Raw genomic sequence first — 12,835 nt, 5'->3', positions numbered from 1 at the left:
TTCAATCCGGATTCCCCGTACCGCGAGTGGTTAAAAAGATATTATAATGACACTTATATAACCCATAATAATAGCTCAAATAATTATTATAAGGTCCTAATAACGTTACTATATTTAAATAAAAGCTATATTAAAAATTAGGTAGGCGTATCTTACCTACGAGGGGGTTTGGCTAGAAGCCGGGCTCTGCAGGGGCAGGACTTCCGAGCCGAAAGCTCTTCTTCTCGGAGCCGTCGACCGCTCCGGGGCTTTCTTCTAGCGCTAGGGTAGTTTTTGGGAGGTTTAGAGAGAGTGTAGAAAGAAGAAAGAATGGGAAATGTGTGAAGAAAATGAGGGTGGGAGGTGTTCTATTTATAGGGTGAAATATGGCTGAACTTGGTGCCACATGTCACCATCTGGTGGCAAGACTTGGGGAGAAAGCAATGGCCAAGATTGTGACACATCACCCATTTTCGCACAGCACACTTCTGACTTCTAAAATCCGGAACTTCCGCATACGAGCTCCGTTTTTGACGTTCTTTATATCCACGCGTAGGTAAAAATAAGATCTACAACTTTTCTTTTGACTCCGTCGTCTAATTCTCGACCGATCGTAAATTTAACAGTAGAAGGTGACTACACTGTTAAATATCTGCGTAAAATTCATAACTTCTACATACAGACTCCGTTTTTGTCTGTATTTTTGTCGTTGAGTTCCTATTAATGAGATATTCAATTCTCATGTAGGTCGTGTTGGCCAAAAACCGCTCGATCTAAAATTCGAGTTTCGGGCCGTGCACTGCTAGGCCAAATCTTAGAAAAACCATAACTTCCTCATACGAAGTCAGATTTGGGGGTTCTTTTTATGCACGCTCTCGGTTTAATGTATACTACAACTTTTGATTAGATCACTAAGGCCAAAAAGTCATTTATCGTAAATTCACTATTTACGTCGCGTAGTGTCGTGCTGGTTTTGTCGCGAAACTTCGACGGGCCATAACTTCTTCTTTATAACTCGGATTTCGGCATTCTTTATATGTACGGAACCCTTGTGACATATTCTACAACTTGGTTAAGATTACTCCTTCTAAATAATCTTCTATCAAAAACTCATTTTTGATGCTCATTATCTCTAAATTGACTAGCCCGGATCTACGGGCGTTACATAAGATGACACCCTTCGTGTCTTGTTAGGGACAGTAGCCTGTTGCTAGACGCCAACTATCATCTATGTCAATATGTAATGAATCTTATACAAGTGAGAGATTGTTGGATCTATATGCTTAAGAATCATTATTTAATGATACTTATAATAACATATGATCCTATATGGTCATACATTTATCAAGTTGGCACATTTTGAATACTTATTACTAATATGATTATTAATAAATAAAATCAACTCTTGTATTTAATTAGGGAATAATTGTTTTTTGTGAAAATAATAATTAAAGAGAGAAAAACTGGTTATTATATCATATAATATGATTTAATAAGTCATGTACAAAGTTTTGGACACTTTGATAAACTATGGACTTACTAGTTAATTAGTTTTTTGGTTAAAGAAACTAGCCTAACATTTTGTCTTCTTCTTAAGAGGACATGGCCGAATATTTTATTCAACCATGGAGGTTGCTTTTCAACCTACCTCCTTTGTTCTCCATGCTTCTAAAAGACTAATATTACTTTATATTATTATAAGGTAAAAACTTTACTTACACGAGACTATAAAAGAATGCATGGGGCTAGCATTTTTGGCTAGTTTTTTTTTTCTCTTTCAAGTGAAAAACGAAATCACTATTCTCCTTCCTTTTCATGTCTTTTTGTTCTTATCCTTTAGTGCTTATTTAAGATAAGCACTTAAAGGCTTAAGAAGTACTTCAACGAAGATGAGAACTAGTATTCCAAATGTCTTATTCTTGATGGTGGATACATTGTATATAAACTATTTTCTTGAGCTTTTGCTATCTTCATCAACTCCCGTAATTCCAAGTGGGATCAAAGGCTTCAAAGGTTATCTCTTAAAACATCCTATGGTTGTTGTTATCTTTCTAGTTCATGTACTTGGATCATCGTGGTGTTTTTTTTGAAATGATTTTCAAATAAACTAGTTATTAGAAAAGTCTTTCATTTACCGTTCTTAAAATTGTTTTATAAAATTGATCATTTTTCGTTATCAAAACCCATCAGTGGTTTAATCTAAGTTGCATGGAAAGTATGAAAAGAGTTCACCCGATGAGTTAATCTACCGAAAAGCACACACGATTTCTGATTCCATTTGTGGGATGATTTTAGCTTCGATTTAATTAAGCACCATTGTCTACCTCTTTGATTCCATTAACCCTTAACGTAGAATAGATATGAATAGACACATATGAAATAGATTGTTCTTGCAAACCCATAAGTTTATTTATTTATTTATTTATTTATTTATTTATTTATTTTATTTTAAATTTAGAAATCGATTTCAATTCTAGAAACAAACCTAGAAAATTGATTATTCTTGAAAATCTTCAAATCTTGCCCCCACTTAAATTGAACCTAGAAACACAATGTTTGGTGGGTAAGGTCGAAGTTTCAGAAATATAGACCTTTGGGATTGACTTCATGGTGGTGGTTGGGTCTGATGAATTTCATGGTCTCCTCATATGGAGATTGAAGACACAATGATGGAGATGGTGGTAGTTGATGACGAAGGAGCAGACCGACAACGACAGTTGGTGGCGACAGAGAGAAGATCGACAAAATCGAGCATATCAGAGCATACATGTGAGGGTGATGGTGGTAAGTGACAGCAGCGGGGGTCGGTGATGGCACATTACATATCATTGATGATGGTTGTTCGACTATGGTGAGTGGCGACGGTCGGTCTAGCTATGGTGTACGACGACGATCTAACTTTGGTGAGTGACGGTAGTTAAGCTATGACGGGTGTGATTTTTTGGGGTTTTTTTAAAAGAGTGAAGATAGATGATGAATGAAAGACAAAAGAAGCCTCCAAATGATCCTTATGGATCTGTGTGTGTGTGAGAGAGAGAGAGAGTGAGAGTAATGAAATAAAAGAGGGGCAATATAGTATTTTTCATGTTATATTTAATAGAAAAACTGACGGTGTTAGTAATAAGAACCATTGGCGTGCAAAGTTTTATCGAAACAGACCATTAATGCAAAAAAAGGTTTTATATATTGGGGACAAATTTAAAACAATAAGGACCATTTGTGAAATTTGTCTATTTTTCACTTTTACGGAATAGAATAAATAGATCCCAAATCCTACGGCGCGTCTCACACACAAGACTCTGAACGCGTGATACCTACTCCACCTTTCTTCTTGCTTTGAGAATTGGGGTAGGGTACTCTGCACAAACACAACACACAGGAGTCGAAATCGGTTTGATTCAGTTTTTTATATATCCGTTCTTGATTCCGATTTCCTCTTCCTTGTAATCCCTGTTTATACGTCAGATCGGAAGCGTATATTCGATTGAGTTGCAACTCTATACTCTAGACGACAGACTGAAGGATGAAGGTTTTTGTCAAAACGTTGAAGGGGACTCACTTCGAAATCCAAGTGAAACCCGAAGACACGGTTTGTTTCGATTTACCTCTGATTTTTTTATGGAATCCAAATGTTTATACGTGCGATTCATCGGAGATTAGGGTTTTATGCGCTATTTGATCAGTAATTTAACTCGAGAAAGTTTAACGAGTGTTTTTTGTTTTTTGCTGTAGAGTTGTAACATTTAGGGATCTTTTAGAAGGGTTTAAGCATGGACTTCTCAATCTTTCTATGTTCTTTTTTCCTGTGAATTCACCGAAATTAGAGTAAAGATTGGGAGAATTGGATTCAGTAGTCTCTCGTAGTAGGTATAATTGCGTGGTTGTGCTCAGTTGATATAAGAATTAGTTGGGTTGTGATATAAAACTGGTTGTCAAACGTTATTGCGCAAGCTGAAGCATGTTTCTTGCTTATGCAGCCATCTACTTGGTTACTTGTGTGTAGGTTTATTTTATCCAATTTGGGAATCCTTTTGTGGAAAGATGTGAAATCCATATATGATTGTGCCTGGTTACTGTTATGCAGGGAGTTAACCAGATTGGCTTACAGTTACACAATCCTATATTTGATTACACTTAGCTGAAACTCATCTCATTTAGGAAATCAATTAAATCACAACTTGTTGTGAAGTCAATTTGTTGTATTGTGTTTTAGATAGCTGTATATTTGAGCATATAAGGTACCATTCTTTATTGAATTAGTTGATATGCGCATCATTAGTTTAGACTTTTGTATCCTTATGTGATGTTTCTAAGTTGATGGCTGATCTAATTATGCCACATTTGCCTAGGCTTATCAATCAACATGCACTATTGGATATCATGTTGTTGTTTTTGGAAAAAAAATGAATTTTATCACAATCGATGGTGGTTTTCTTGATAATGCACATTTTTAGGGTCAGTTTTATTTCTCAACTTTTTTAAACCTAGGAAGTTAAATTTTGAGTTGTGAAATTGTTAATTGCAATCCTTATTTTGCTGTAATATGTTTTCCTTGTGCCATTATATAGTTAAGATGATGATTCCTTCTATCTATGTGATGCAAAAATTGTTGGTGCATTAGTTATGGCATGATTCTCAACCACATATTTATTCAATTATGAGTGATACCTTGACTTTCCTCTTTTAATAATTATTGTTGTAGGGTTCTGCATGGCAAGCGTATTTAGTTACCTTAATATTGTTACTCTAAATGCATATATAATCCAATGTTTTCATCATTTTAATCCAATGTTATATCACAATCGAAAGTGTTTACAAAGTATATAATGATACAAAGCTTCTTTACAATAAATGTTTCTACTTTCCACCATTACACTTTTTACCTATTTTTTTTATTAGAATGACTAATTATTATTATAAATCAGGTTGCTGATGTGAAGAAAAACATCGAAACTGTTCAAGGAGCAGATGTTTATCCAGCTGGACAACAAATGCTTATCCATCAGGGGAAAGTTCTTAAAGATGGAACCACTTTGGATGAAAACAAAGTTGCTGAAAATAGTTTTATTGTCATTATGTTATCCAAGGTAAAAATATACATGAATTTATCCAAGGGTAAAATAGTAATTTCATCTTCATCTTCATCTTATCTCATTTATTACCAACTCTACATTCGTTACAGAACAAAACCACCTCCGGTGAAGCTTCAAGATCAGCACCTGCCTCAAAGGCGGCTCAGCCAAGTGCCGCCACTGCCGCCGCCCCTGCTCCTCCAGTGGCTGCAGCCCCTCAGCCTCAGGCGGCTCCTGTTACTGTGACACCGTGAGTTTTACTTTATATAACTCCTCTTGTATTCAGTTTATAAAAAAATAAAATTTCCATTTCTGCCCCTGACTCCATGCAGACCTGCCACTGCGCCTCCACCATCAGACACCGCCATAGCTCCGCCGGAAAATGTGTATGGGCAGGCGGCATCACATCTGGTTGCAGGAACCAATTTGGAAGGTGCAATCCAGCAGATTCTTGATATGGGTGGCGGGACATGGGACAGGGACACTGTCATTCGTGCCCTTCGTGCCGCCTTCAACAACCCTGAAAGAGCTGTTGAATATTTATATTCCGTAAGTACCCCTGAATCCTCATTTACTTATTTAATCCTTTGAATAAAAAAATAAATAAATGTTTAATGTTATTCTATTTATGATGTCATTTGTCAGGGTATCCCTGAGCAAGCTGAAGTCCCACCAGCAACCGCCGCCCCACCAGTGCAAGGGCCGCCAGCTGTCATCCCCCAAACCACACAACCGCCAGCTGTCCTTCCAAGTGGTCCAAATGCAAATCCATTGGACCTCTTTCCTCAGGTATGCAAATTAGGGTTTAGGTTGAAAATTTTCATCCAACTATTGAGTTTGTCCACATTTGGTCCCTAAACTTTGATTTTTTTTTAAATTTTTGGGTAGGGTCTTCCTGATATGGCCGCCAATGCTGCGGCGGCGGGTGGTGGTGGTGGTGGTGGCAACTTGGATTTCCTGAGGAACAGCCCTCAGTTTCAGGCTTTCCGGGCAATGGTGCAGGCGAATCCTCAAATCTTGCAGGTATTTATCATACTTTCTATTTATTTCTCTTGAATTATAAATATGTTTTATTATTTTATTTTATTTTTATTTTTGTATTTTTTTTTAGCCGATGCTTCAAGAATTGGGGAAGCAAAATCCGCATCTTGTTAGACTGATTCAAGAGCACCAAGCTGATTTCCTTCGTTTGATCAACGAACCTGTTGAAGCTGGAGAGTATGTTTTTATTTACCCTTTTGCCCTTGACTATTGTGAAAATTGTCTTTTGGAATATAAGGGTAAAATGGTCTTTGACACAGGAACCCACTTGGGCAGCTTGGGGCAGCCGTGCCACAGTCGGTGACTGTGACACCTGAGGAGCGGGAATCTATTGAGCGTGTAAGCTGTTTCTATTTGTGGTATTGATTTGAATTTGGTTTTGTTTTTGGAAATGATTGACATTTATTTTTAATTTTATATAAAAAAAAATGCGTATAGCTTGAAGCGATGGGATTTGATAGGGCGTTGGTGTTGGAGGTGTTTTTTGCATGCAACAAGAATGAAGAGCTGGCTGCTAATTACCTGTTAGATCATATGCATGAGTTTGAAGAGTAGTCAGAGATTGTCTTTTTTTATATTCCTATTCCTATTCCAATTTCATGTCTTCTGTTTTAATTTGGTGAGAGTGAATATACTTCTTAATGGGGTTGGATGGATGGATATGGAGTGAGGGGTTGGATGGATGGATATGGAGTGATGCAAAACAAGGAAAAAAAATTCAAATGCAACTAAAGTCTTTGGTCTTTTTTTTAGCATTGTTTTCTTTTCACCTTGTGGTCTTCATCTGACCTTTATCCATGTCCTCATTCGGACTATGATTGGGACTGAGACTGATATTAATAGAACAATGAAACTAGGTGTGACAATGAAACTAGGTGTGACAGATAGTTGTATGTTTGAATCATGTGAATGTCTAGGTTGGTATATTAGGTTTTAGAAAACAAAACCACATCTTTTTGTTTAATTATAATGAAAGAATAAACCAAACACGAAAAACGACCTATAAACAATTAAGGTGAATTCCATCTTTTTGTTTCAAGCAATTATAATTTTTTTTTCTAGCCAATGATGTAGTTTAGTGAAGCAAAAAGCTTTTATGGATGTGTCATCGACTCCGAATGACATATTAGTCGGAAGTCTATAATTTAACCCATAGTCGCGGATGTCTCTTAGGGTCTGGAAAAGATGATACACCATTTATAACCAAGGCAAATGTTTATATGTCCAAACACTTTTTATACGCATGCCTTTTAACCAACCAATCTTACAATTTAAACAAGATGAAAAAAATAGTTTATAGCTAGTTGGATTATTATTATGATAAAACATCAATAGCAATAGCACTAGCTATAGCAACAGCAACATATCATGAATATTCGATCTGAATTGGGAACTGGGTAAGGGAGCTAGATGCAGTGGCGGACATTAGTTGAGCTCGGGGGGTCCCGGGCCACTGCTCCGATTCCGGCAGTTAGTGTAATTTTTTTTTGTTTCTCTATTAGTTGCTACGTCTTAAAATATTAGTGCCACTACTAATTTAGATTTGTTCAGATTTTTTTTTGTGCTACCACTACTAAAACTTTCTGCGTTCGCCACTGGCTAGATGTTGAGCATGTCACACAAATGACCATTAGCATGCACAAAACGAAAACCAGTGATTGTGACACCTACCTCCACACCCCTCCCTTATAGATAAGACCACAAATACTTGAATCCTAACAGAAAAGAGCTTGCTCCGTATCCATAAATCTATCCCATCAATTGTCATCCCACTAAAACTGCACCAAAGATATTTCATTTTAAAACGGTTGATTTGTATGCCTTTTATTTTCCAATGACAACCTTTAGGTGTCTAATAGAGTATTCAACTCGGTCAAAGATTCGACCACAAGACAATGTCAATAAAGAGTATACATAAAGTTGCTTCATGTAGATCTCGCAAGACTCTCGTCCAAGATCAATGAAAAGATGTACGAGCTAAGAGATGGACTCTGATAGATCTCAATTTCAACCGAGAACGATTCTCAGTCTTAGAATAGGTCCAATACCGATCATCGACTGGACATATATATATATATATATATATATATATATATATATATATATATATATATATATATATATATATATATATATATATGATGTGACCTGGTCTGCAGCCGGATTAACACCCCTGGATCAGGTTACTCGTTATCCCTGCAAGATCACAAGAAAGAGAAGCCGTCAGCCGCTTTCCGGGAGGGTGCTCCCGGAAGAACGCTCCGACGGTCAAGTTAGGAGATATCTAGGGTTTTTGGTGTCTTCTTTAGGAGAGAAGAGCTTACCTCGTGAGTCCGAGGGTGCATCCTTTTATACCTAGCGCTCCTGCCCAGTCCGTACTGGACAAGATCGCTTTTTGGGGAGACAAGATCAGAGGCGCTGATTGGAGAGTCGTGCATCCTCAACCGTCAGGGCGCTCTTATTGGCTCTGGCGGTAATGGTCTGATCCATTGTTTGTCCCCTGATTGTCTCTTTTGTCTTGGAGCTGGGAGCGTTCTTCAGCGGGCGCGAGCCCTTCGCCTGGTCATCCTGTCCCCAGAGGCGTTTGCGGGCGCTGAGCCTGCTGGGCTTAGCCCGGCTGGAACGCTCAGCGTTTTGGCTAGGCGCGATTCTGTCGTGCCGTCTTAGGCACGTCATCAAGTCCCCCAGTCCGGTAGCCGTAGCGTTGCAGCGCTAGTTACGGCGTTCCGGGCTTAACTAGCTTACACGTGTTGGTTTTTCTTTACCCGTCGTTCCGCCCTTAATGGCGACGTGACTGCGCATGATGGCTGGCAGTTACGTCATCGTGTCAGACATTTTAAATGCCCCGCCCTTTCTGTTTCTTTATAAAGACGCTTATAGGGTTTGTTTTGCCTTCACTCTTCCTTCATTCTTCTTCGTCTTCCTTTCTATGTGTTTTCCTCCTTTCTCTTCCTCTATGGCGAGTCTTCCTGGTATCCTTCCCTCCGCCGCTGAATACAGCCAGCTTGAAATCTCATATGGTTTATCTTCTGTGGAGGGTGTGGAATATCCTTCTCCGGGTTCTAGCATCTCATCCCCCCCTCCTGGCAAAATCGGGGTTTATTTGAAAACCCTAGACGCCGACATCCGCATCCCGTTGACGGACTTTCAGGAAGAGGTTCTGCAGAAAGATGGCTGTAGTTTGCAGATGCTGACCCCGAATGCCGTTAACAAAGTGGTAGCATTCGAGATGATCTGCAGGGCCAATGGCTATCTTCCCGATTACTTTGTGTTTAAGTACTTCTTCAGATTCTGCGTCACCGGAGATAAATGCACCTTTTCAGTTCGGCGGGGGGGGGGGGGGGGGGGCATGCTTTAGTTCCCGACGGACGAACCCCCAAGAACTGGTTGGGAGCGGTCGGTATCGTGCAAATGTTTTTGCTGATACCATCCCTAAGCTTTTCCCCCACAACCAGGGAGTTGCTGATTACCTTAAGAGCGTCCAAATATCTCCTGAGGACTACTCTGAGGCCCTCCTTTCTGGTGTAGGGATGAGTCCCTCTTGGAGGCGACGTGGCAAAATGGCGGTGTTCTTTTGCAACGTTGACGGTAAGTGCTTTGCTTGGCTTTCTCCTTTCCTCTTTTTATTCTTCATCTTCTCTTTTTTTTTTCTGATACTTCGCGTTCTGTCCTTCCCAGGTGCTGAATCTTCTTTGTCTATGGATGAGGTTCTACGGAAACGCTACCGGGGCAAGTTGGAGTACAGCGAGGTGGATCTAGTTGACCGGCTCCCTCCGCCTCGCCGGTTGGTCCAGCTTGCTTTGACTGCTGCTCCTTCTACTTCCCCTACAGGCGAGTCGGCGTCGGAGACGAATCCCTTCCATGCTCGCCCTATTTCTGCTGTCATGCCTATGGGTAGTGCCCTCTCCTCTTCCATGCAGAGTAGCGAGGACAACAAGGAGGGTATCATTTCTGACGCCCGGTGTATGCAGGCGAAGAGGAAAGCCGTCTTGGCCATGGATGAGCTGATTACCAGCGCACCTACTGTTGCCAAAAGAATTCAAACCAGGCGTAGCTTTTCCCGCCTGTTGAGTTCTATGGCTTCCATGCCAACCGGCGTGGTTGTGATCCCCGATGACGACGCGCAACAGTCCGAGGGGATCCATGGGGCGCGTGATCAGCCCGTCGTTTCGTCTGTCTCTCCTTTACCTGTTCCGAGTGTTCCGTTTCTCCCTTCGAAGCTTTCTCCTGTTAAGGACTCTAGTGATCCCGGCCAGGCGTCACTCCCTCTGGGTGGTGTTACCGGGGAGAGTTCTGCCAGGCCCCCTGTCTTTGCTCCTTGGTGGAATCTTCACAATGACTCCCGGTTATCTGTTCGTGCCAACGCTCTGGAGTTCTCTCGCCATGCTTTTCCTCCTGCTGCAGTTAGTGACATGGAGGCTATGGGTAATCCTTCTCTTGTCCACAATATGGCTTACGCCACCGCGCAAGCCATGTTTTACCTTGTTGCCGGCTCCCGACACATCCACTCCCTTAGCGAGATGGAGGCCACCCATGCCACATGTGAGTCGCGTGTGGTGGGGCTGGAGCGTCGCGTTGGCGAGCTTGGTGAAGACCTCCAACTAGCTGAACAAAAATGTCAGCTCCTTGTATCTGAAAAGGCTATCCTTGACGAAGCTAGAGCCACTTTGGAGGCCAAGGTCGACTCCCTTACCCAAGTGAATGAAGGCTTGATGATTCAAGTGGAAAGTCTTGAGCGCGATGCTGTTGATCGTGACAAGTTAATCTCTTCTTTGCAATCATATGCGGGTGCTTCTCGCTGGGATTTGGATTGGTTAGTGCGTGTGGGTGTTGTTCGTATTGTGGATAAGTTGATTGAGCATCCAGATTTCACGAATGCTATAAGTCTCATTCCTACACGCTGCTTTTGTGGCTGGGATTGAATCCGTTCAGAAGGTGACCGCTGGAGCTGGGTCTGATGATGCTGGTGCTCGTCTTCCTTCCACTGGTCCGGTGGTTAGCGTGAATGATGCTCTGTTATCGTTTGCTAGTATGGATCATGCATCTTTATTGGGTTTGGGCGATTTGGATATTGGGGGCCTCCGGGAGTTGTGTTCTTTCTCTGGTTCAGAAGGTACCCCTGAGGGTATGGTGGTTCGAGGCGATGAAATTATGCAGGTGATCGAAGGTGATACTGGTCAGGGTGGGCAAGGTATTGAGGATGATGGCGACCGTGACATTGGGGTGGGTGGTGAGAATGTGGTGGTGGGAATGGTTGTTGGCGATTGACACAATGGTGATGAAAACAAAGATGCTCCGGCATCATGTGCTACCCCTCCTGGGGCGTGAAAATATTCTCTATGGTTGTTTTAGTTTCCTTTCTTTTTTGTTGTTTCGATCTGGACACGTGATGTATGGGTTTTGCTAAAAAATTTACTCTTTTGATTGTATGTAAGAACGTTTGGTGTACTAGGTGTCCAGTTGCATGCTCTAAGCATTGCTTTCTTCTAATGGTATTTTGATGCACTAAGCATTTTATTTTGCCCACACTAGTATTGACACGCTAAGTGTCAAGGCTGGGTTCTCTAAGCACCCAATAATAAAATTCAATGTTTTAGGTATTTAATCACTACAAGATTTAATACACTGAGTATTAAAATTTAGCATATCAATCATTCGATTACATTAACTGTGGGCTCCAATACACTAAGTATGAGAATCATGTCTCTGAGCATGAAATCAAGTACACTAAGTACTTAAAAATGTGGTATGCTAAGTACGACAGTGGACAACTAGGGCTATTTTCCATTTTGCCCTTAAAAGAAAAACTTCTTCAAGTTTCTGGCGTTCCATGTTCTTGGTATCCGCCTCCCTTCCACTGTTTCCAATACATACGCGCCGTTCCTATTCGCTTCTATGATCTTATACGGGCCCTCCCATACTGGGCCCAACTTGCCTTGAGGTTGGGTTCGACTTGCCTCATTTCTTCTCAGCACATACTCGCCTACTCTGAATGCTTTCTCATTCACCCTCTAATTGTAATATCTTTCTGTTACGCGCTTGTATGCAGCTTGGCGTATCTCCGACTTCTCGTGTCTCTCTTCGAGGACGTCTAGATTCAATCTTAGGTCTTGGGCATTGCTTTCTTCATCCACATTGACCGCTCTCAACGTGCCAACAGTTATCTCCAATGGAAGTACAGCCTTCGTCCCGTATGTTAGGCTGAACGGGGTCTCCCGTGTGCTTGTTCGTGGAGTGGTTCTGTACGACCAGAGTACTACCGGTAACTCCTCTGCCCAATTCCCCTTTGCCTTACCCAACCGTTTCTTGATGCCGTTCACAATAGTTCGATTGGACACTTCTGTTTGTCCATTAGCCTGTGGGTGTGCCACTGATGTGAACCGCTGATTTATCCCTTTACCGGCGCGCCATTCTCTGAAAGGATTTTCAGCAAATTGTAGGTCATTGTCACTGACGAGCACCCTAGGTGTTCCGAACCTTGTCATGATATTTTTCCATACAAACTTTATCATGTGTCTTCCTGATATGCACGCTAGCGGTTCTGATTCAATCCACTTTGTGAAGTAGTCTACCGCCACCACCATGTACTTCAGCTTTCCAGGTGCCTCCGGGAACGGGCCTACAATGTCTATGCCCCATTGGTAGAATGGCCATGGGCTGGATATGTTCTGCAGTGGTACTGGCGGGTTTGCTTGGACTGGAGCGTAAGACTGACATTCCCCACATTTCCTAGTCACTCCCAG

At 41.3% G+C, this 12,835-nt stretch overlaps 1 protein-coding gene across 1 annotated transcript; it reads left to right on the top strand.

The window, feature by feature from the left end:
* Positions 1-3,271: 3,271 nt before the first annotated feature.
* Positions 3,272-6,844, top strand: LOC145131664 (ubiquitin receptor RAD23d-like). Its single transcript, XM_079066320.1, has 9 exons — positions 3,272-3,568; positions 4,905-5,066; positions 5,162-5,301; positions 5,384-5,600; positions 5,697-5,840; positions 5,940-6,074; positions 6,163-6,269; positions 6,353-6,431; positions 6,531-6,844. Exons 1-9 carry the CDS (start codon positions 3,503-3,505, stop codon positions 6,645-6,647), a joined length of 1,167 nt encoding a protein of 388 aa, XP_078922446.1. The 5' UTR covers positions 3,272-3,502; the 3' UTR covers positions 6,648-6,844.
* Positions 6,845-12,835: the final 5,991 nt, after the last annotated feature.

Source organism: Lactuca virosa, chromosome 8, assembly GCF_052849685.1.
Source record: "Lactuca virosa cultivar CGN04683 chromosome 8, Lactuca_virosa_CGN04683_v6, whole genome shotgun sequence".
In the NCBI taxonomy this organism is placed as follows: domain Eukaryota; kingdom Viridiplantae; phylum Streptophyta; class Magnoliopsida; order Asterales; family Asteraceae; genus Lactuca; species Lactuca virosa.
This window is presented reverse-complemented; position numbering and strand designations above follow the sequence as displayed.

Bases quoted from the DNA above. Each gene is read 5' to 3' on its own strand.
- LOC145131664 (XM_079066320.1), top strand. From the start codon at position 3,503: ATGAAGGTTTTTGTCAAAACGTTGAAGGGGACTCACTTCGAAATCCAA. The intron at 5,067-5,161 runs GTAAAAATATAC...CATTCGTTACAG, and splicing joins TTGTCATTATGTTATCCAAG to AACAAAACCACCTCCGGTGA. The intron at 6,432-6,530 runs GTAAGCTGTTTC...AAATGCGTATAG, and splicing joins AGCGGGAATCTATTGAGCGT to CTTGAAGCGATGGGATTTGA.